At 37.6% G+C, this 25516-nt stretch overlaps 1 protein-coding gene across 4 annotated transcripts in view; it reads right to left on the reverse strand.

Annotated features, from left to right (window-relative positions):
• The window catches only part of Ppp1r12a (protein phosphatase 1 regulatory subunit 12A), a 114084-nt gene that overhangs the window by 47226 nt on the left and 41342 nt on the right, over positions 1-25516 (reverse strand). For all 4 annotated transcript variants that reach the window (XM_027392459.2, XM_027392462.2, XM_027392458.2 and 1 more), the window contains exons 3-4: positions 15047-15165; positions 2032-2191 (exon numbers count right to left, since the gene is read on the reverse strand). In XM_027392459.2, the coding sequence (XP_027248260.1) occupies positions 2032-2191; positions 15047-15165 (279 nt within the window). The remainder of the gene's footprint in view (positions 1-2031; positions 2192-15046; positions 15166-25516) is intronic.

Consider the following 25516-nt stretch of genomic DNA (forward strand, 5'->3'; position numbering starts at 1 on the left):
GTGGACTTGCCTAAGTGGAGGGAATACAGGCACGTGCCACTATGTCTGCTGGCTATCTATATTCATCCATCCCTAATTTTACATACAGGATATTTGTACAAAAATAATCCTTATTAGAATACTCCTGTATGGTTCTTATAATACTGCCTGGCTCTTGTCGGCAGACCGGTATTTAAAAACAATGATCTAAAGATGTAACAGATGTAAACAGATCTCCATTACTGTATGTCTGATCAGAATGTATATTAATAGAGGGAAAACACTAGACTACCAGATAATAAAAACATACCCTTACTAGGAAATAGAAACTTTAACAACATTAATCTCTTGAGTACCAGAAAATGATAAATATTTGGGAGTGGGTGGAGAGGGAAGACTTAAGCAGGAAAATACATTTTCAACAGACATAGTTGTCTAAATGTGCCAGGTCCTATGAGGATACTTAGAAAAGAAAGAAAGAAAGAAAACAAAAATTAAAAGAGAAGGAATAAAGAAAAAGAAAAGCACGTATACTCAAAGAGCTTCTCTGATAGAAGCAAAATGAGAAGACGAAAACAAGTCCCACAGACAGGTTCTGTGGAGTTGCAGTAGCGGTAGAGGAGGAAAGGCATCAAAGCCAAACTGAAAGGAACTGTGCATGTTGACAGGGAGAGAAAGAATAACACTTCATTTGGAGTAGATTTCTTCTTTTTATTACTCATTTTACTTATTTACCAAACATAGCCATACACACATACCCACACATACCAACCCCCCCACTACAAACCACAGTACATACACAAACACACACATACACACTACAAATCACATCACATACACAAATACACACACAGAAGAATATAAAGGAAGGATATTTTTCCAAGCTGAACACTGAAATTAGTTTTACTTTACTAAGCTTTAACAATACTAATGATTTTGACAACTTCATGAGGAGAAATTTCACCTAAAAATCTAATTTTTAATTTAATTGTTATTTCTTCACTTGATTTTTGGCATTTCAATATAACCCTAGCATCCTTTCTATACTACAAAGGAAAAATTTTTCACTTATGTTTTAATTGCTATAGAGTATTCCATGGAAACTATGTACCATGACTTAATTAAGCATTGTCCTACTCTTAACTACAAATTATGCTGCCTGCAAGCACCTTTCTTAAGTGTGTGAGACTATCTGTAGAAAAATTCCCGTAGGCAGAAATGCTGAGGTAAACAATAATTATTATTTGATTTGTAACTCACTATATTCCTATCACTTATTAATGGAGTTGGAAAAATATAGAAAAGTTTTAGATTAGAAAGAAACAAGTAAACCTGGGCAGTGGTAGCACACACCCTTAATCCTAGAAATCGGAAGACAGAGGCAGGTGGATCTCTGTGAGTTCAAGGCCAGCCTGCCAGGGCAGGCTCCAAAGCTACAGAGAAGCCCTGTCTTAAAGCATACATTACTGTAGGTGAAACTAAAATTGTCAGGAAATCTGGGAAGGGCTCCTTTATTGTTTTTATTAGGAGGAAGTCAGACAGACAGGCAGGCAGACAGATACACACACACACACACACACACACACACACACACACGAACTCTGCAAGAAAATTCAGCATAATGTCTTATGTAGTCACTGATGTTTGTGGATTAATTTAATATTATGGTGTTAGCAAACTGAATTCTGTTTCTATAGTCAAAAGTAAATTATTTACACGTTGCTTTTATTGTCAACATCTAGTCAATATGGGAATCTCCAATGACTAGTAAATTATCAGTCTGACATATATAATGGTTGGCTGACACTTAAATCCATTTTTCGAGAAAACTGTAACTGAAACAAACAAACAAAAATACCCAGAGAACAGAAATATTGAAAATTTGAGAAAGAATTTTAGAAACAAAAGCAATTCTATTCAAGGTAATCTTTTTTCCTCCTGAGAATATTTATATGATCTGATTCAAAATAATATTTGCACACACTTTAAGAAAATGATTAACAAAATAAATACAAATGAAGTGTAGAAACTCTGCAAAAAAGTAATACATACTTTAAAACTTCTGTATAGCCTTTGGCAGCTGCCACGTGGAGCGCGGTGCCTCCAGATTTTGCATGCCGGACATCATTGATGTGACCACTATTTAACCATTGCCTTGCATCTCTAAGCATTATCCTTTCTTCTTCTTTTCGAGCTGCTTCTATGTCAACACCTTTTGGGGAAAAAGCATATACACATTATTTTCACTTTTCTTACTGGAGAATAGTCTTCCCATTTCTATGGAGTGAAATAAGATTAAAAAGAATTAAACCTTAAATGAAAACTAACAAACCATGGTTTTGGAAAATGGCTGCTGATTATTTAATAAAGGAATGTGAAATATAATAGATATTTTATTAGCCTTCTCAGCCAATTACTTATCTTTTGCTCCACAATATTATTCTGGTTATGTTTTGTTCTCTGAGACAGGTTCTCACTGTCTACCCTTCCAAGTCTGTAACTAGCTTTGTAGACCAGGCTGGCTGGCCTTGAACTCACAGAGACTAAGTTCTGGGATAAAGGCCTGTGCCACCACATCCAATTTGGTCATCACTTTATCTTTTCTGATTACTTCTGTTTTTTTAAGTTCAACCATTTACATCCTTTGTTCAGAATAATTTTGAACAATTAGATATGAATAATTGTCATACACACACACACACACACACACACACACACACTCACACTCTCCTGAACTCTATAAAGTCAAGTAGACCAAGCCCTACCATGTGGAGGAGTGTGAATGCATCAAGTCCTAAACTGTCTTCTTGTTCTCTCTAAATACCTTTTGTTTTTCAGCACAGCACGTTCTCCACACCATCAGTACTGTCTAAGTTACAGAGTTACAGTACTGTCTAAGTTACAGTACTGTCTAAGTTACAGAGAAAGCCTTTCATTTGAAGCATTGTAAGCACTGTACTTGGCTAAAGTGATAAAAGCAGGATAAATATAAAAATGAGTAAGATTTTCTCATTCCAATCATCAAAGAGCTCTATACCTTGAGGGGAAAATTAAATTAGTAAAGATACTTGTGAAATTCCTAAATGATCTCATATTGTCTTATGGCTTCAATTAATGGCTAATTAATAAATGATATGCATGACAATTTATTTATAAATAATAAATAAGCACTATACTCCAGAAAACTAAGCTTATCAAAAAGTAAAGATATTTACATTATTTTACAATGCCATCATCTGCCAGAATACAGAAAATAAGCTTAGAGGTAAAGAAATAGTTTCTAAAGGAATACATAAATGAATAAAAAATAAACAATTCTTTAGCTAATATATTTTCATAATCCATATCCATGTAATAGTCATCTGGTTAGGATCTTATCCATCCATCCATCCATCCATCCATCCATCCATCCATCCATCCATCCATCTCTCCAACCAGGTATGTAATGAGTGCCTATTGTGTATGAGTCAGATAATGTATGAGAAGTGAAGTTGTTTTTATTTGTAAGGGAGAAAATGGAATATCTGTGAAGAAAAATAAAACAGGACAAAAATGACTGAGATTAATGAGGAGGAGCTATTCTACAGGCTGGTAAAGAACAGCCTCTAATTAAAATGACATTAAAGAAAGAAATAAATCAAGTGATGCCACACTATTGTTTGGAAAAGAGGGAATGAAGTACCAGTTGGCTTCCAGGTGGGAATCTACATAGAATGTTCTCCCCATAGAAGGATGCCGAGCTTTCTATAGAGGACAGTGAACTATGTGACCCAATCCATCCTAATTTAGAAGTATCACTTATGCTGAAATATGAAGACATGAAATAGCTGTATCAGTATGGAGGCTACTACAGTGATCCAACCAAGAGATAGAGGTTACTTTAACTAGCATGGTGGTAGTAATAAAGGCAGTGAGGTGGTTCATTCTGGATGTTTCATGGTACAGCAACAGAATCTGCTGTTAGTTTGATCACAGGTATTAATTTGGATACAGAAGAAAAAGATGTCACACACACAAAATAGTAAAATATATTAAAAAAGAAATGATTTTGTTTGGTGGCAGCACCAAATAAAATAATGTAGGTTTTACTTTTAAACCTAGTGAAACTTTCCCATTTCCATCAATCATTTTGTAAGTTCATTTCATATGCACAAGTGTCCTTCCTCACACAAACGTCATTAGAGATAATAAGTTCAGCTGGGTATCAGCTGGAGGAGCAGAAAAACACTAAAAAAAATAATGCAGTGGAACACTGCCATGTGTACCTCAAACTCAGTAGAAAAGCTAAGCAACTTCCCTGGGAACTAATCTGTTGTGGCCTGTCTTATATTTCTATACTAGGTATCTGGGTTTACCCAGAACTTGGCAGTCACTGTCTCTTTATCATACCCCTATTCTCCATTTAGTTAGTTAACAGATTCTGAGGTGCCATCTCCTAGACTGTCCTGACAGTTCCTATCACTAGTTCACTTTACACTGTATTTTGATCATTAACTCATTCATTCCTTCCAGTGTAACACTCCTATCACTATCAGACTGGAATAGTCCAAATTTGGTCATTTTATCTCTCTGAAATTTGTCAATGGCTGAACATTTCTTATGAGACAAAGTTGATTGTCTTTCAGGGAGCAGGCAAGGTTTTAGATGACTTCATTTTTAACTTCATCTCTAGTTTTCACCTAGGGTCCCAAGTGCATCATGCTGTTTAAGCAATTATCTCCTACACAGATCATATCCTCATTTCATTTGCTTGTCAAATTACCACTTCCTAGGATACAGTTCTTTTTAGAACTTTTTCTTTCACCATGTTAAAACATTCAGACGATCACTTTGGTGTTTATCTGTCTTTATCCAATTACAAAGCAGTAACTCCCTTGTTGTGCAACAGTCTCCTTGGAATTGAGGTATTCTTCCAGGAGGTTCAGGAGGTAAACAAAATGTCATATACCCGAGAAAGCAGAAACTTGCAAGATTCTCAAAAGTCTCTCCCCAGCATTACAGAAGTAAACAATGGCCAGGGAGGAGACTGACCAGATGGGAAAGGAGAGTTCAGATGGATGGAGATGCCTGTAAATTGGGCAGACAGCTCCAAGGATACAGCTGTAGTTCACTGCCACTCTTTTTAGTGCATGGGTGTTTTACCTGCATGAACATACGTGTACCACATGTGTGATGGGTGCCCATGGAGGTCAGAAGAGGGGATTGGATCCTTTAGAACTGGAGTTACAGATGTTTGTGAAGCATCATGTGGGTACTAGGAACTAAACCCAGGACCTGAGGAAGAGCAGCCAGTGCTCTTAACCACTGAGTCATCTGTCCAGACCTATCTTCCTTTGTTATTAAAATTTTTTAATGCAACTAATGTTTAGTTCATCAAAAATCTAAAATGAAACAAAACTATCACTAAGTCATGCAAATTTTGTTATAGGCCTGTTTTAAATTTCAGAGCTTTAATCAACCGGCTAGTGATGCTGAGAAATCCCTAAGTGATTTGGCTGTTAGTATGATAATTTAAGAATCAGACTGGACCCAGACTGGCTGAGTTGAACCTCTGACGTGGGACTCATTAGCTGTATTATCACAGGAAGATAATACATGCTCTGCTTCAGATTATTCATTCATGACATGAGTTAATGGTAGTACCTACCACACAGGGTTATTTCGGAATACACACACACACACACACACACACACACACACACACACAGTTTAGATCAGGAATAAACACAAAGATATTAGCAATTAGCAGCAGCTCTAAAATTCTGATTTTGCTTTTCTTAAGAGAAATAAATCTTACTATCTATTTAACAGGTCCTTCATTCATCTGCTATAGCTCTAACACTTTTAAACAATGCAAATAGAAGATAAAACTAAGTAAGATATATTAAAGTGATTAGACTAACAACTGTCACAGCAAAATACAAAAAAAGGCAGCCTAATCTCTCAGGTATAATAAAATAACAATTTGATTAGCTTAAATTAAAAAAACTTATCTGTGCCTAGCACTCAGAAGGCAGAGGCTTTTGAGTTCGAGACCAGCCTGGTCTATGGGGTGAGTTCCAAGACAGCCATGGCTACACAGAGAAACTCTGTCTCAAACAAAGAAAAACCAAAAAACCTGATCTGTAACCTTAACTAGAAAATAAAAAAAAAAAGAAAGAAAAAAGAAAAAAGAAAAAAAACAACAACAACAAAAAACAAAAATCACATGAAATATGAAGCAAAAAATTCTCTTAGCTTCTGTTCAATCATTACTAATTTCAAAGGCAATTTACTTAGGCATAACTATTTACTACTCAAATATAGTAGAATAAAAGGCAAACGGCTCAGGCAGGAACATCTAGAATTTAAGGCCGGATTGGGCTTCATACCAAGTGAGTTACAAGTTGGAATGAGCTACATAACAAGATCCCCTCTTCTGAAAGGAAAAGTCAAGGGATCATTTAACTACATAAAGTAGGGCTGGAGAGATGGCTCAGCTGTTACATGGTACCTGGCATGGTGTAATCCCACTGCAAGGCTCCACAGCCAGGCAGCTTAGCTAACCTGTTTGGTGAGTTCAGGCCAGTCAAAGACCCTGCCTTAAAAAGACCCTGGTTGACAGTGCCTGAGTTACAACACCTGAACATACGTGTACCACATGTGTGATGGGTACCCATTTGTGAACGCAGGTAAGTGTATCTGCACACATGTGCATTCTACACACATATTTAGTATCTTTAAGTTTTAAGGTGGTATACATTTACAATTTCAGTCCCCAAGAATCTGAGGGAGAAGAATGCTGAATTTAAGGTTAGCTTGGGATACAAGCCAAGAGATTAGAGGCAGAGAGGGATAATTCAAGAAATTTTATCTCAGCTAGAGATATGTTTAAGGTTTTCTATCTGAAATTATTAAAACTTGAGCTTCCCCTATAATTGTTTCTTTAGAATTACACTATTTTATATAAACATATCTTGACATTATAAGAATAAAATGAACACTAGAAAGAAGGGTCTTTCTAAGACATGCTCAATAATACACAGTGTGTTACAGCAACTGTAAACTCAGTGTATCTTTTAAAAATGTCTGTTTTTATATGTCTGTGTAAGTATATGCTATGTGTGTGGGGGTGCTCTGCTGTTGGGGTTACAGGTAGTTCAGGGCTGCCTGACCTGGGTTCTGAGAACAGAACTTGGGTTCTTAGATGAGTAGCAATTGCCTTTAACCTGCTGAGCCATCTCTCAATCCCCAAATTCAACCTATCTTGTCACATTCTGGAGCAGAATTACAGTATTATTTCTTTCTGCATGAACTTGACCAGCAACCAAGCTTCAGTTCCTCATCTGTAAAATGGGGTTAATAGTAACTATAAATAAATACCACATAAACACCACCCAACAGCTGATGATGAAATGAAAAAACATGCATGAAGTGCTACAATCAATTTCTGCACCAACAGGCATTCAGTGGCTTTGTAGTTTCTCTTTTCCTTTCTCCTGTCATCTTATCTACTTACTCCCAGAATTCTCCATCTATCTACAGCTCTAGATTGGGATTTCTCATCTTGACATCTCCAAACAGTGTCATCTAGATGTCATGGAGCATACTTCAAACCTAGGATGTTCCAAAGTAACTGATAATAGTCCCAGAATCAGTTTCTGCCGAGTCCCGTTTTCCTTTGTGACTTTATGCAATCATTACTTCATTGACTGCAGACTTCAGTGAGTTGCTTCAACTCTATATTCAGTTTTCGAATTGTTGTCACTTTATCTCCACAGTCCCTAAACAAAGTCCCACCTTTTTCCATCTCAAATAACTATGACTCCTATCATTTTCAATAAGATTAATTTAAGAATTAAACTTAAAGAATGTCTTCTTAAAGGAATATGTTTCCTGGTGTCGTCCAAATGATCATCCATTTTATTATAAAAACCTAATCCAACCAAATGAACTTCCCACAGAGGTAGCTTCACGTCTCTTGAATGCCTCCAAAATAAATGTCCTTTGACATTTGTCATCAGCCTATCTTTTCAAGACTCACCTTTGACTAATTACATCCTGACTTATTGTTTATATTACAGTAGTCATCAATGCTCTAAATAAACTACAGATCAATGCCTTTACTTTGTACATATCCAAGCAAACTGCCTCCAAATGGCATCCCTCTGAAATGTTTCCTGGTGATTTAGAACATGTTGTCTTATAACACACTTGCACACACGAGAAACTGTGATGCTCAAATGTTTGCTATTTTTCCTAGACTGAAATCATTGAGAAAAAAAGATTATCTAATTCTTTTGTTGCTGCTATATCTACCACTTCAAACATTTGTTAGTACATTAATCAATACTAAATGTATCATTACAATTAAAATCGGCTTTGCTCTCAGCTATACTATCAACTAACTTCTTTCTTCTTTTTAATGTGCTAAATTTCAGACAGGGTGGATCCTAGGTTGGTCTGGAATTCATGTTCTAGGTTCCTTCTGCTGTGTCTTCCTGGGTCCTGGCAGGATAGGCCTATACTACCAAGTCCATTTGTACCCATACCTACTGTCCATAATAACTGCTAATGTTAAACAAATAGCAGCACGAAAAGACTTACCACTGTTGGCAGAAAATTACTGCTTCCCATCTGAATACTCATCATTGCAAAATGGACGATACATTTTTCTTAACTGCACGTGGCAGCACACATGTGTAATCCCAGCACTCAGGAGTCAGAGGCAGGATTGTGAGCTTGAGGTGACCTGGGCCACAGGGCCAGGTCCTTATCTCAAAGAAGCATACCAACAACAGAAAAATTATTATGCATCTCTTCTTTCAGGTTCCTCAGCTCTAGCAAAGCCCTGGGGGAGACACTCCCCCAGAGCAGGGCACCTACAGCTTTTCTGTGTGTTCCTGTTTTATAACTGTTTTTGAATGTGTGCTATTTCTCCTGGGCTCTGGCTGCCTTTCTTCCTCCTCCAGTTCTATTTCAGCTGTTTAAATTATTTCCTTAGACATGGAATAAGCCCACATGATGCCCTTCAACAGGCGGACAGAGAAGGAAAATGTGGTATATACACACAATGGATTTTATTTAGCTGTACTGAACAATGACATTATGAAATTTACAGGGAAAGAGGCAGATCTGGAAATTATATTAAGCTTTAAGGTACCCTAGATTCAGAATAGCAAACACCACATGTTCTCTCACAGATGTGGATACTGGCCTAATTCTTACATATGTAATATGTATAGGTATGGGTCCATAACACCATAAGAGGGAGAAGAGGCATTTTAAAGAAGGAATATGGGGAAGGTAATAGAATAAATACCAGAAGACTATAAGTGTGTGGAGGAATCAAAACAAAATCAATGGAAATGTCATAAGAAACCCCATTGCTTTGTGTTTTAATTAAAATATATCCCCTCGAGACTTGGTTTTGGACCAAGTTGATCTCCATGGGGCTAGCCATCTGAAATTCTGAATAGGACCCTAGTCTGCGTTACTGCGCTGTCTGTCCAAGTTTCACATTTGTGCTATGTGTTTGTTAAACATCTCTTTCTGTCCCAACTGCCCATGCACATGGCATGCATGGGTCAGGGGTCTTTTCTTGCTGCCCTGAGCATGTGGCGCGGGACAGGAGTTCCTCTGCCATGTGCCATGGATTAGAATGTGTTGCGGCGGAGTCCCCTGAGGCTGCTACTCTGAACTACAACCATTGCCTCGGCCCTCACAGCTGAGCCCGGCTGATGTGAGTCTGTTTTTCTATCCTCACCTGCCAGTCTATGAGGCATGTGAAGTGGGGCTGTCTCAGGCCCAACTGCCATCCTGCTGTGGGTCATGGCTGGCTGCCCGGCCTTCTCTGTGCTCCACACACATGGTATGCAGGGAAAATGCGGGGGTGGGGGTGGGGTGGGGTGGGGTGGGTGGGGGTGGGGTGTGTCTTTTTCCCACCCTTGCATTGGCCGAGGGTCTGGGATTATCAGCAGCATCCACCTCCCCCCCCCCCCACTCCCCTGTCTCTGCCCTGAGCACATGGAGCTGGGGCAGATAAACTATCTGGCCTGATCCGGATGTTCTAAAACAAAAACAAAAACAAAACAAAACAAAACAAAAAAATGGCCTTAAAGTTATTAAAAACTATAAAAGGGACTTTGATAAGAATTTTTATGTTGACTAAAAAATGAGAAAAAATATAGAAGACTAAAATAATAAAGAGGAAAAGGGAAAGAGAAATTTGTCTAAGAATGTCTAAATAATCAGAGGAATAAACCAAAGGTATATAGAAAGTTATAGAGGGTTAAAGCAAGTCGTAGAAAGTCAGAGAAAAGGTTGTTAAATGTCAGAGAAAAATATAAACTGTTTGTTATGGTTTCTCATGTCTACAAATAATAAATTTTAAAATTGGTAATATAAGTTAAAATTTTAACCATATTAAGTTAATTTTGTTTAAAAAGTCCTGTTTATTTCTCAAGTAAATTATGTATACTTGTTTAAAAATGTTCTGTTTCCTGGCATAACCTAAGTTCTGTTACAAACATACAGCTAAAACAAATGGTGCAGGTCACCGCCATTTTGTAGCCAGCCGCATGGCAAACTGGTCACCTGGCTGACTGGTAGTCATTTTGCTGAAGTTGAAAAAAGATACTTAAACCGCCATCTTGACTAAAGACCACATGGAAATTAGAGGTACCATGTTAGAAACAAGTTTTTCAATTAAGATATAAAATATTGATGCTTCTATATATTACAGAAAGACATTAAGGGAATTTAAATTTCTTTTTAAAACCAGTTTTTTAAATGTTTAAATGTCTTATTAATATTTGTACTTAAAGAGCTACAATTTAGAATCATTTTTAAGCAAAGCCCGACAATGTAAAGTTCTTGTTTTATAAAAGCTGCTAATCTAAGATGTTTCAGTTTATGTTTTCAGAAGTTAAGTAGCTGTGCTAAGTTTCAAATATTTTACTAAGTTAAAACCAGTTACAGTCAGACTGAAAATTAATTACAGAAATAAGACCTTACCTAGCCACCTGTATGCTTAATGTGTGCTTAAGGCAAGTAACTAAAACAGACAAAAAGACCTCTAATGCTTCAGAGACCTGAAGAATATGGCATTTAAAATGTTGTTTTAAAAGTTTATAATATCAGACAGACTGTCAGATCCTGACAATGACCCAAAGTCTCCAAAGAAGATTATGAGGCATCCCAGTTCCTGCACCTGGACCAGTGAGCGAGATGCTCAGATGTGATATCTGCCGCCTGCCAGGGCCTGGACAAGACTGTGGACAAAGCAGCTGGACACTGGAAAATTGATTGCATCCCCTTTGCCTAGACAAAACAAGGTCAGTTTTTTTCCATGTCCTTCCACAGAGAGAGAGAGAGAGAGAAAAAAAAACCTCTCACCTTATAGGCCTGGCAAAGATTGCTGTTCTTTTGAGACATCTGCCTCCAGCGATAATGGAGAGACTTGGGTATGGCTAACTGTATATGGACTGGCTTCTAGCTGGCTTCTGCCACTTTTTAGTAGATTCGGATAAAATATACCCTTCTCAGATCTCTGAAATATTAATGGTTGTCAGCTTGACAGCACCAGACAGTCAGATCCACTATAGACTATAGTCAGTATTAAAGTAATGACTATCTACTGTTCAGGCACAAGTTCAAGATTTTAGGTTTATTTTGGTTGTCATCTAAGTATAAACTTAAAGGGCTTTTCATTAGGCAAAAGGCACCTCTGTCTAATCCATACCTGGCTCTCTGGACAGAAGAAAAATGTACATGCTTCTAGACCAAATCTGTATTTTTGCTAGAACTCAAAATTATAAATATGTTCCTGCTGTTTGAACAGATATCCAGATATCTGCTTTTTCTGCACTGTGGGCTTCACTAAATAAGTTTTAACTTCTGTTCCTAGTTTAAATATGTCTTAAACAGGTTTCTGCTTTTGGCAGACACATCTGAGTATATCAGTTGCTGACTACGAGCCCTGGACTTGCTATGGATGTGAACCAGTCCAGCTGATGTGGACACGCCCCGTCTCTGCAACAGAGTCTGCCAACAGCTCCCAATGGATTCCCTATTGCCTAAATTCCCTTTTTTGCTTTTGACTAGCATTTCAGCCTGCTTGGGTTCCTAACTTCGTCCCAAAGTCAGCAGGAAGTAACATGGGAATGAATACGTCGCCCATTTTCCCTGGTTGAAATGCTAAATTAGAAGGAACTCCCTTGCATGGGGATGCCAGTATCTCTCACTCCCTGATGGGGACGCTAGAGAGACAGCAATTCCATGATTAGAATTTAAAAAAAAAAAAAAGAAAAAGAAAAAGGGGGGAATGAAGGGACCAGCTCCCCATTTTGGCAGCCATAACAGCCGAACACGTGCTTGCCATGACCTTGCCTTGGTCACTAAGAGGTCAGATGCCTGCCTCGTGGCAAGGAACCAATCAGAAGTTAGCTGGTGGTGCTATGCTTCATGGCTCTGGGTGTGCTTTACGGACAAACGCACAGCAATGACGTGCAGAAAACAGCAACCACCCTGGGAGGGCCTATGGGCCATAACAACCAGTTGACCAATCAACACAGGGCAAACCCTCCAAGCCTGGAGGCACACCAATCCTGAGCCTGTGTGTACCCCTAGACACTCCCTTTACGCTGCCCTATAAGATCTCTATGCAGACGCTTCTAGCTGTCTTTCCTAGCCATCCACCATGGCGGGTGGATGAAAGGCCGAGCTAACATGGGGTTAGCTCGTTAAACAACTATAATAAAGCCTTGTGCTGTTTGCATCAATCAATACACACACACACACACACACACACACACACACACACACACACACACACACACGTATATATCCCCTCGGTTTTGATGACTTTTTATTCTCCACAAACTAGTAGTCACATGATTTCTTTAATCATAAGGAACAAGAAGATCCCATTTCCCAGAGTTTTACCTAGTTTCTATTCCTTTATAATCTTTATCTTCTACTTCCTGACAAACCATACTTTAGCATATGCCAACTCTTTAAAACAATACCCCATTATCTTTCCTCAATTAAGACAGTTTTGATAATACCTTATGAGCATAGCATAAATTTGGAAACCATATGCAGTATAATTTTATAAATACACATTTTAAATTAAAAAGTAAATGTTTATGGCAAATTACACGTCAAAGTTGTCATCTGATTCTGTTTTTTGTCTTCTGATCTGCAGCAGTGAGAACTGAGCCCAGAATGTTTGATAAACTAAGTGAACTCTATCACTGACTACACTTCCATTTCCTTTTTGGCTTAAAATTATTTTTTAACTCCAGTATAACTGACACAAGGCAGACATTTTGTATATAATTGGGAAAGTTTTAACAGATACACATACTTATGGAATCATTACCACAACCAAGCTAAAGAACAATCTTCTTCATGATCACTATAATTCTCCCTCTTATCACAGTTGATCTCATCCAGTAACTAGACCACCTCACCTGCAGCTTAGCTTGTACTTTTGAGAATTTTGTAAAATCATACAGCATGGATTCTATCTAGTCTCTCTCCTTCCCCATAACTGATATGTGACCATACTACAGGTATCTCTGACCTTCCCTTTAAAATTCATACACTGAAACATTCTATTTAGATATCTGAAAAAAAAAAGTTATAATTGTCAACCTATTCATAATGTTTAAAATGTCTGCAGTCGGCCGGGTGGTGGTGGTGCATGCCTTTAATCCCAGCACTCGGGAGGCAGAGGCAGGCGGATCTCTGTGAGTTCGAGACCAGCCTGGTCTACAAGAACTAGTTCTAGGACAGCCTCCAAAGCCACAGAGAAACCCTGTCTCGAACCCCCGGCCCCCAAAAAAGTCTGGAGCCACTGCAATAGGGAAATAAAATAAGTTCAAACATAAGAAAAGTCACCTGAACATTGTTGGAAATTTCCATTATCTTATCATCTTTCTTACATATACAGATTGCATCTTAAAATAGTGTGGCATGTCTTTTCAACTTAAGGAAGGTTATGAATTTGATAGGAACTCAAAAATATACTATTTTCTAGGACTAGTGATTTGTGGGTGAGATCTGTTCTCATGTTGCTAGGTAGCAAAAGCAAGCTGCAGGTCCTAGCCATGCTCCCACACAGGCCATTTTAACCAATTTTAACATGTATTCCATTTTAACCAATTTTAACATGTATTCCATAAGTATATTAACAGCTATACAATGAACCCTAAACGCCTTCATCTTACCAGACTGAAATTCTATATTCACTAAACAACTTTTTGAAGTATCCTCCTCTTAGACCTTGTTCAGCATCTTTCTCCTTCTCTTCCTTCCTTCTCTATCCCAAGGTAGTCCACATGGGCTTGGAACTCAAAATCCTTCCGCATCTGCCTCACAATTACTAGTCTTACAGGAATGTGCTCACACCAGGCTCTACTTTCTCCACAAATATGACTATTCTGGGAACATCACAGAGATGGAATTATACAGTTCTTGTACTTTTGTCTATGGCTTATTTTACTCCACATAATCTCTTCAAGGTTTAATAGTATGTGAGAAGCCCTTTCTTCTTAAGGTTTAACAATAGCCCATGGTACCCCTTGCACTGATTTTTGTTTATCAATTTCTCCATCAATAGACACTTGGTTTGTTTCCACCTTTCGGTTACTGTGGACAATGCTACTATAAACAAATTTATCGTTAGGGAGTCTCTTGTTTTTGGACCTATCTCCAGAAGCAGAATTGCAATATCATATATTATATATGTTTGAAAAATTTCTTCAAGAGATACTTCTAGTATAAAGTTCAGTCTTTTTAGAAAATCCACTGTGTTGTGCAATTATCACTATGATCAATTCTATAATCCTCATCACTCCTATATACTTTTATGGCTCAAGTCTTTTACATACTCAATTTCTAAAACATAAAGAGAGAGAAGAATTACTTATTTTTTCAAATAAAATAATTCTATACATATTAAAATTTATTCAAATATGATTGTCCTTCAATGGCAACAGATATTTTTATCAGCAAAGTCATATATGATATTCTTTCCAAAACGTTCTAAGCATGTTCCCTTTGTATTGTTTTTATATATTACCTTGCCGATTAACCTCATTTTGAAGTAGCTCTTCCATTGCCTCCTCCTCTGCAATATCTAATGGTGTGTCTCCTTCACTGTTGACAGCTCCTACATGTGCTCCTTGACCAATCAGAAACCTGTAAAATTAAAAGGATAGCAAAAGGAATACTGCTGAAATGAAACATTATGCATTCCAATGAGGTAAGTTCTTATGTCAGGCCAGCAATAGGACAAAACAATATTAAATATGCACATTATTAAACAAAAATCATCACAGAAATTTAAAATTTATAATTTTAAAAATTTCTACAAACATACTTGCTTTACTAACAAGAACATAAAGCTTAATAACAATTAGAAAGCCTATCATAGCATCATTTTGGATTGTCTCCACAGAGACTTCCACTTTTTCCATTTGTACTGGTTTTCTAAATTGAGCTTCATACTCCCAGAGTTCTATGAGAGGTGGATTTTATTTTGTTGGGTTTTTTTCCCTCGAGACAGAGTCTCACCTATATGACTGGCCTGGCACCCTGAGTCTTGCCTCACCTTCCCAGCTAATACAATTTCAACTATGTTCCACTATAATGAAAAAAGGGTTTAATAATTATTATTTAATAAGCAATAATATTTACTGTTAGTAATAATAATCTGCAATAGAATTCAGTAGACTCATAAAAGTCAACTGACTTATATTGATTGAGGGAGGATAAGAAAGGAGAATTGCTACAAGTTCAAGGCCAGCTTGGGCTACAGGGAGACCATATCTTAAAAAAAAAAATCATGAAGAATAGAGTGAGTTAGCTCAGCAGTTAGCAGAAATTAGTCATACCGAAGACTAGAGTTTGGTTCCTAGCACCAATGTCAGGCAGCTCAAAATCACATGTAACTAGCTAGCTCATATGCCCTCTCCTGGCCTTGAAGGATACCAGTCCTCAGTACATACTCACAAATGGGTACAAGTAATTAAAAATAAAGTAAATCTTGAGGGCTGAAGAGATGGCTAAGGGTTAAGAGCAGTGGCTGCTTTTCCAGAGTACCCAAATTCGCTTCCCAGCACCTACGTGGTGTCTTACAACCACATCAACTCTAGTTCTGATGACCTCTTCTGGCCTCCAGGGACACCAGACATATATGTAGTACACAGATATAAATGTAGGGAAAACACACAAACTAAGAAATTTTTTTAAAGTCTTAAAAAAGAAAAAATTATATTTAATGTCAGTGATTATTTTGAAATTTATAGTAATCACCACGACAACCACTATGAGGGTACTTCACCAATCATGTTAAAACAAATAGAAACACAACCACAATAAATCTTGGTCTTCTATTATTTTGGCCAATGGATTCTAATGTTTACACTTGTGTATTTTATGCAACCACAACTTGTTTTTAAGAAAACACTCACAGGAGTCCTCAAACTTGACAAAGGAATCTAGACGCAGAAAGAGTATTAATTCTTTTCACTGTATCAAATGCATACCTCCCAGAATCATTTACTTATTAATATTCCTCACATCATTATCCAACTTAACCCTTTGAACAGCTCAACTAGAAAGTATGAATGTCTTTCAGTGATTTACCACTGCCTTCACATACAATGTCATTCTTGTAACATCCTTTTGTTTTTTTGTTTCCCATATATAACTGGGCCCTTTTCTCTGTTGGGATAATCTCTTTGTAAGATGTGTTTCTGTTTTCTTCACCTGCCTAAGGCACCTTCTGATCGGTTTAATAAAGAGCTGAATGGCCACTAGCTAGGCAGGAAGGGGATAGGTGAGACTTCCAGGCAGAGTTAGGAACTCTGGGAAAGAATCTGAGGCAGAGGATTCACCAGCCAGATGCTGTGGAAGTGGGAATTACAGTGCTGAGGAGAGGGAACGAGCCGTATGGCAGAGCGTACATATAAATGGGTTAGTTTACAAGTTTGTGTGTGTGTGTGTGTGTGTGTGTGTGTGTGTGTGTGTGTGTGTGTGTGTGTGTTCATTTTTTTAATGAAATGCTAGGGATCAAGCCAGGCCCATGAGCACACTAGGCAAGTGTATGCAGTCCCAGCATCCTTAAACAAATGCAAGTCTACAGTGGAGAAGGGGAAAAGACACTCATTTTATACCCCCCCCCACCATCATGTTCCTTCCTTCCCTAGGGATAAGCACCATCAACAGCATACAACAACCTTTTAATACCTTTGCTATCAATTTATGCACATATATAAACACAACTACTTCTGTATAAAATTAACAAAATACTCTAATTGGACTGGAATATGATTCTTCCTAATAACTTGAAAATACACCCACAGTATATTACGATCATGTCTTTATTTAATATTACCCTTTTAATGGACATGCTCTTAAATGGTCACTTGATATTAACAAACTTTAAAAAGAAATTTGCTGGTACAATACCAGTCTTTGCTTTAATTTGTAATCCTAATTACATAGAAAGCTGAAAGCATCTAATGGTATTTGTAGTTTCCCTTTTGTAAAACATGTTTACATATTTTGCTTGTATTTTTAAGGTAGTCAGTAATTTAAAAACTATGTGTGTGCTGTCTAGTCTGCTACATCCCAGCAATATAATAACAAACATGGACTTTCCTTCAGAGAACTTACATACTAGCAAGAGTCTGACTAAATCATACATAGAAATGTAAAAGTGTCTATAATCCCAGAGGCTGAGGCAAGAAGATGACAAACTCCATCTAATCTTGGTTACATAGCAAAATCCTGTCTTAAACAAAGAAATAAATAGTATCAACAAAAGTGAAACTGTTCAATCTTAGAATGATGTGTTATTTAAAGAATAAGATGAATATTCCTTATCCAAAATGCTTGGGACTAGAAGTATTTTGAATTATACATTTGGGAGTATTTTTTGAATAATTGCATATATCTAATAAAGTATCATGACAATGGGCCTTAAGGCTAAACACAAATAACAATGATATCATTGTTTAGTATATCTCTGCTTTGACTTGGCTGGAATATGAGGTCAGGTGTGAACTTTGCACCTGTGTTAGAGGTTTGGTTTTTGATTTTTTAAATATAAATTTGGGTTTTAGATTTTCAGATTAGGAATGCTCAACCTGTAGTAAGAAAACTGACTGGAAATCAAGACAAGATTATCTGATGAATATATTCTTTCTTTTCAACGAAATGAAACACACACACCAGAGGGACAATGTATTCTAGGTAAAAGAGAATAAAAAGTGCCAACACCGTGGGGCAGAAAGTATTATGTCTCAGGGACCAAAGACATCTTGGAGTAACTGAAAAGACTGGTCAGACTCTGTCAGCACACATATACACACGTAACACAGAAACAGACAGTAAAGAAAGACTACATATCACATGGCTAACAGAGACTAAGCCTAAGTGATACATTAAGGAAAGGTCTACACCAGTTGCTTTGGGTATGGATGGGGAAAGATTCTTTTATTATACAAGCTTTCTCTAATAAGTTTGACTCTTAAATAAAACATTAACTACCAGTCTGTACCCTAATATTTTAAAACAATCTACTCCAATTTTTTTAAAAAAATAATTTTCATGGAACATCTATAAAGAGGGATTATACTGGAGGCATGTAGCTTTAACATATGTAACAGAAAACAAAAAAGAATATTTTTTAAACTATTAAAAACAGTGGAGTCCAAGGCAGAAAAGATGTGAGAAACTGTTTTGTTTTAAGACAGTGTGAGTTATTCTTCTAGGCAAACCTCAGAGACTATGTTCAGAATGCTTCTTCTGTTGGGATGTTAGAAGTCACTCAAAGAACATAAAGACTGAAAAGCCAATACATACCTCAGAGCAACTGAAGGGTTTGAAAGGTGAGCTTTATGAAGCACAATTTCAAAGAAAAAGTCATCAAAGCCAAGCAAATAATCCAAAAGCATACAAACATGACAGAGGTCATTAGAAATGAAAGATAGCCAAGTTCTGAAACTGCTGAAAAAGCTAAAAATCTGGGAAGTATATATTCATGCATTCAGCATACACTTGTTAAAACTATATAGTATTCTAGAATTATCATTTATAACTATAAATATTTAAAAAGGACATAGAAAATTAAACAGAATCTCATGGCATTAATTTTTAGCTATGACTCAAAGCTAGCTGGGCAGAGAAAAACAATACTCTATGGTCTGCAGAATCTGAGCTCAGCGTTCACCTCTAATATCTGACTGACATTCATTAGTTTTTCTTGCCCTTCTTTTTGTTAAAGTCTCTGGTTAGTTTCAGCAATAACCACAGCGATCCCATCCTCCATTTCCTGAGTGCACACTCAAACACTGGTCCTAGCAAAGCAAAAGGAAGCTGAAGAATAGATGGTGCAGCCAAATTCTAACAATCTTCAGCACAGAGAACAGCACTATGAAAAAAAAAAAACCTCTGAGCTAAAAATAAGCCTGCATTAAATATGTTATGTTTTAACTGGCAAAGAATACAATAAATTAGAAGGATGACATCTTAGACTTGATGAAACCCAGGATGCACATTATCAAATTCTATTCTGGTTACCACTGGACTTTTCCCACTGGTATCTCAAAGGAGACTAATCCAAACAAACTTTCTAAACTTAAATAAACTTAACCATATAATCCTCCCAAATTATAAAGGCATGGAAAGAACAATCTTATTTGGGCTGAAAATGTAGACCCGAAAAGCTAGATTGTCTTGACTCAAATACTAGCTCTGTCATTTCCCAAATGCGACTTTTCTCTGACTGGTTTTCCTCATTTTTATTAAGTAAGACTTAATAATATATCATTCTTCATCAGAATCTAAATTTCATAGTTCAGAAAAGTAACATAGAATAAGTTTCATATTCATCAATTTGAGGCATCATTCTATATAAACAAACTCATTAATATTTCTATAAAAAGGAATCGTATAATTATGCTGGGATAAGTAAAGACAGAACCACTTGTGGTCATGTTTTATTGTACCCTAGGGCTACACCAATTGTGATTTACATTTTACTTGGAGTTTCAGGAGTTTGGGATTGTATATGAGGTAGCTATAAGATAGTACACTCCCATGTGATTAGAAGGATAACTGAAATTATGTTAAAGGGTTGAGCATGGTGAAAAGGCACATAGTTAACACTGGGCAAATGTCAGCTATTATTGTCACCACTACAACTACCTTTTAGTTTTCCTGCCTATTTAAATACCTTAGCCCAGTGACTCTTTTTTTTTTTTTTTCTCATTACCACTTTGAATCCCAATTGCCACTACCCTAGTTCTCTTGTTCCTCCTCTCTAGTCTGTCAAAGACAGTCTAGCTAACAAAACAGACTAAATGTGTACCCTCACCAAAGGACAAACTCAGCATAGTACAGGAATCTTTGCATGCTGTATCTGATATTCTTTCCACTATGTAGTTTCTTCATGAAAAAACTAGTCCAAAGAAGCCCCTGTATCAAGACCAGTATGTGCATGGTTAACCCCTCCCCCAAGCCTCAGTGGATCATAAAATACTATAATACACACCCACCCACCCACCCACCACCCACCCACCCACTTCCTTCAACACCAAATAGATAAATTATACTACTTTACTTATCCTATATAGAAGATCAAGCCTTTTCTTTAGATGTTTCTAATGTTTTTATGTTTGTGGTACTGTTCTTACATAAACCATACCTGAAATGCTTTAGGTATGCATTCAAAGCAGATAGTTCATATTAACAAGCAAAGCAATCGTTATACATAATCTAGTTTTTCTTCTTCCAGTCTTTCAGTTGTCTCACCAACATCTACTTATGTAGCAGTAGAATTTGCCTTTGAGTCTTTCCCAAGAACTCAACTTAGTTATTTCATTTCTAGCATATTTCATATACCTGGGACTATCCAAATAAACTACATAATTAGAACAGGCTACAGCTGCCTAAGAATACATAATTAACTTTTCACAAATTGGCAATCTAACTGAGCTTGGGGTCTGCCGTGTAATGAGGCTGGTATACAAGTGACTAACATTCACTGGTTAAAAAGGGCTTTTTCCCTTTGCCAGCAGGAATCAACTGCAAAGAACTCCTCGGTTAGGGCTGGGTCCCCCATGACCACTTCCCCTCAGGGCTGAGACTCCATCTGGCTTGAACCTGTATAGGTCTGAGCATGTCCCATGGCTAGGGGAAGTTGGACAACACACACACACACACACACACACACACACACACACACACACACACACACACCGAATTTATTTTATTTATTCTTTGGCATTCTTTCCTTTTTGGTTTTTTGATTGTTTGACTTTCGCTTCTGTGTGGATTTTTGTTTTAGTGGTGAAGGAGGGAGAACATAAAGACTAAATTATGAAGTTTGGTGGTGTCTTAAGGGTTTTCTTTGCTGTGAAGAAACACCATGACCATGGCAATTCTTTTAAGGAAAACATTTAATTGGGGCTGGCTTCCAGTTACACTGGAAGCCAGAGGTTTAGTCCACCATCATCATGGAAGAGCATGGCAGTGTTAAGGCAGACATCGTGCTGGAGACAGAGCTGAAGCTGAGAGTTCTACATGTTGATCTGAAAGCAGCAGGAGAGACTGTGGACCCACACTGTGTGTAGCTTGAGCATATATGACCTCAAAGCCTAACTCCAAAGTGACACATTTCCTTTAACAAGGCCATACCCCTGAATAGTGCCACTCCCTATGGGCCAAGCACTCAAACACATGGGTCTACAGGGGCCATACCTATTCAAAACACCACAGGTGGGGAGGATCTAGGAATTGGAGGAGAAAAACATGATCAAATTATGTTGCATAATTTTTAAAAACTAAAACTAAAAATTTTAAAAATACCAATACTGGAGCTGGGCAGTGGTGGCACATGCCTTTAATTCCAACAGGGGCAGGCAGAGCTCTGTGAGTTTGAGGCCAGCCTGGTCTACAAAGCTACATAGAGAAACCCTATCTGGAAAAACAAAACTACAAAAACAAAACAAACAAAAAACAATACTGAATTTTAGGTAGGGAATAAGCAGACCACATAGGAAGATGTCTAGCTAGTCTAAAAGCTCAGCAAAGAGCCATAATAGTTACTTAGAAAAGGGGCCAATGACAGAGCCAGACTGTCAGGGTAGTGAAAGGCAGACAAATCAGACTCTTATAGGTCAATAACTTTCTACCCTGAACCCAGTATAAATGAACCAGAGGCTCTGAATAAGACTGTGATGTTCCCCATCTTGAGGTACTGTAACAGCATACTACCAGCTACAGGGAGAAAAACAGGTGGAGAGAAGATTTGACAGTTTGGCACAGGAACTATAATAAGCCAGTAGAAAGCAACAGTGCCTAGGATCAGAGAGAATAAAGAAGGCAGTAAAAAATAGACAGTGGTCATAGTTTGCTGGTGAGCCAAAAAAAAATCTTGAAGATTTTGGGAGAGTTTACGGATCAAAGTTATAAAGAGGAAAGACCAAACCATAACTAAACCACCACAAACATCTTAAAGTTATAGTCTTAAATAGCCAAGCCTTTAATGATCAAGTGACAGAGAGAGATAATGAAGTTTTTTTCCTTGTGTTATAAATAAGACCACGGAAAATGTTATTGTTGTAATGCTACAAGCCTTTTGAGATAGGAAATCTTTACTACTACTTCATAAAAGAAAATACATTAGTGTATAATTAATCATGCTATATTCTATGAAACCATATATGGCTAACCTAATATAGGGTTAATTTTTTTATATTAGACACTTTTATGGCTACTCAAGATAAAAGCATTCCTTAAGCATTTATAGTGGAAGCTTAAACAGGGAATACAGTAATGAAAGTAAAATACAAAGAAGAATCACTTCAGTAACTAAAACATTAATTAAGTCACTCAAAATATTATTTAAATAAACATAGTAATCCCTGTATTTCCCAAGAATTAAAAAAAGACAGCTGCCAAGACTAGAGGTGTAATTATTTAAACTAAACAATATTCATTGGTTAATGAAGTAGGACAGGTAAAACTCTGACATATATGGCCATATACATGAAACAAATAGGCACCTACCTCTACACCTAAATATGAGTGATCTCCAGAACAGCATGTCATTTTTAAAATATAGAGCAGAGGAAGAATATTTGTGACATTTTGTCACTTATCTCTATAAAGGGGGATTATTTTCACTAATACTTAGATTTACAAATCCAATTAGGATATTAACAGAATTTTTTTAAAAAATAAATGGCTATCTATAAGGTATTGGAGGAAATTAAGTGGTTGGAATGTAGTATTTTACCTAAAAAAATTAAAATGGAAAAGAATCTAAAACTAAACTGAAATAATGAACCAAGCAGTACTGTCAACTTGGTACCATCACCAAGAGCAAAGAATTAATTATTTTACTTGGTTAAAGGGTGCATGCCTATATCCTAGGCTGAGGGTGGAGAATCATTAGTTTGAGGCCAGCCTAAGCTACAAGTCAAGTATCTGGCCAGCCCAGGTGGTATAATGAAATCCACCTTAGAAACAAAACAAAAAGCAATTTAATGAATTCACAAGTAGAATACCATAAAGACTGAAAGAAAATACCAAAACAAAACACTGTTAACAGTAGTGGATACTCAGTACAATGTATGTATATTACATAACAAAGCTGATTAGTAACGAATGTTATTTTGATCCTATGTCTGGGAATGAAGAATGAACTAAAAAAATAACACCTCTACTGATTATGAATTGAGAAATTACCAACCCAGTAGCAATGTACACTCTTAGAAAACATTACAAATGAGTAGGGCTTCTTCAAGAATTATGGCATAATTTGTTAAGCAAGTAAAGGCAACTTGTTGAAGCGCATCAAATGTTCAAATGTATGAGCTTCAAAAATGCTTAACTTGCAAAATAATCAGTTCTTATTTAGGGTTTGTCATGGAACAACTTGTAGGGAGCCGGTTCCTGCATTATCCATTACAATAATGGTGCCTGAAGACACCAAGATGTAAATTACTTCACAGGCGCTGGGTAATCTCCATTCCTTTGATCTTTGCCTATCCTGTGGCTCATTTGGCCTGAGGAGCTGAAGCCATTCATAGGGTAACACGTCCCAGGCGGCTGGCCAGCCTTTATTAGGGGACGGGATTCTTGGCTTGGGGTCTCCGCTCTGGTAAGCTTATGCTCAAGATGCATTAAAGCTTGTCTGCAGAAGGATCCAAGTGTCCTGCGTGTATTTCTTGCTGGCGAGAAAATACAGAGCGCGCGGGACATATGGTGCCGAAACCCGGGAACATGTGAACATCACTGGCACCGCGGAGAACCCTTGGCTACAAGGTGGATTCAGAACTGCAGGGTGGTAAATTCGGAGAGGTATGTTTTTTCTGGAGTTTGGCTTGGGAATGTTGCTATTTTGGGAGGTTAATATAGAGGCTTCTGTGCTTTTACTAGGAGCTATTTTGACTTTTCTCACTGTTGTAGCAATCTTAAAGAAGTCCAGAATTACATATCAGAAACCGAATGTGGTGAGAGATGGGGCGTGCCTAACAATAAAATATAAGGAAAAAGGACCTCCCGGGATATCTAGTGACAAGGGAGTGAATAATTTGTTAAGAGAAACAACAACAAATAAGAAAAAAGGACCTCCTGGGATGTCTACTGACAAGGGAGTGAATAATTTGTTGAATGATTCTGTAAATAAGTTTAAAGCTTTAAATGTTGATAGCTCTGATGACTCTGAAAGCTCAAGAGATAAAGTTTTAGAGAAAACAGCTCAGCTAGGTGACTCAAAACCTAGCCTCTGTCCTACAACGAAACTAGAGGCCTTGGAGCTGAGCAGCTCAGACTCTGGGATTTTGGACTCTAGCAAGGAAGCAGAGCTAGAGGAGGAGACAGCACGATACCACCCCGATAGATATCGGCTGCCAAAAGTGAAAACAAATATGAGGCCATCGCCTATTAATCCAGCGGGTGTGCTTCCATCAGCACCCCCACTATTTGGTACCGACTCCTTTTTACCATCAGAGGAGCGGAGACAGATGGCTTTCCCAGTCTTTGATAGGGGAAAAGGCCATGCCTGCTATTCAACACTTCTTAAAGGCCTGGAATGCCTGGGGCTTTAAAGCCTCATAAACATTAACGCTGGGGGCCATACCGCGGCCAAGCGTCTCACCTCAAAACCTAAAAGGCCAAAAGGAAATGGTAAAATGGAAAGATATCTTAACTGATCTTTGGAGAGGCCCGGATCCTATTCTCATAAGATCCAGGGGAGCGATATTGTGTTTTTCCACAGGATGAAGAAAATCCTCTGTGGATCCCAGAAAGACCTTCAAAAGTCGGAACTCCACCCTCTCCCCGGGAGTTGAGAGCTGCTATTGTTATCCAGATTAACTCCTGTCCTTGGCGGAGAGATTGCCACTGCTTAAGGGGTGGGGGTGGAATTGTTTGATGCAGCCGTTTGCGGATTGATGTTACTTTTGGCTGGCATGTAAGCTCCAGGGCTCAAACCAAGAGATCGCCCAAGCGCTTATATTTTGGCTAACTATGC

The sequence above is a fragment of the Cricetulus griseus genome (genome assembly GCF_003668045.3).
Source record: "Cricetulus griseus strain 17A/GY chromosome 1 unlocalized genomic scaffold, alternate assembly CriGri-PICRH-1.0 chr1_0, whole genome shotgun sequence".
NCBI classification, from domain to species: Eukaryota; Metazoa; Chordata; class Mammalia; order Rodentia; family Cricetidae; genus Cricetulus; species Cricetulus griseus.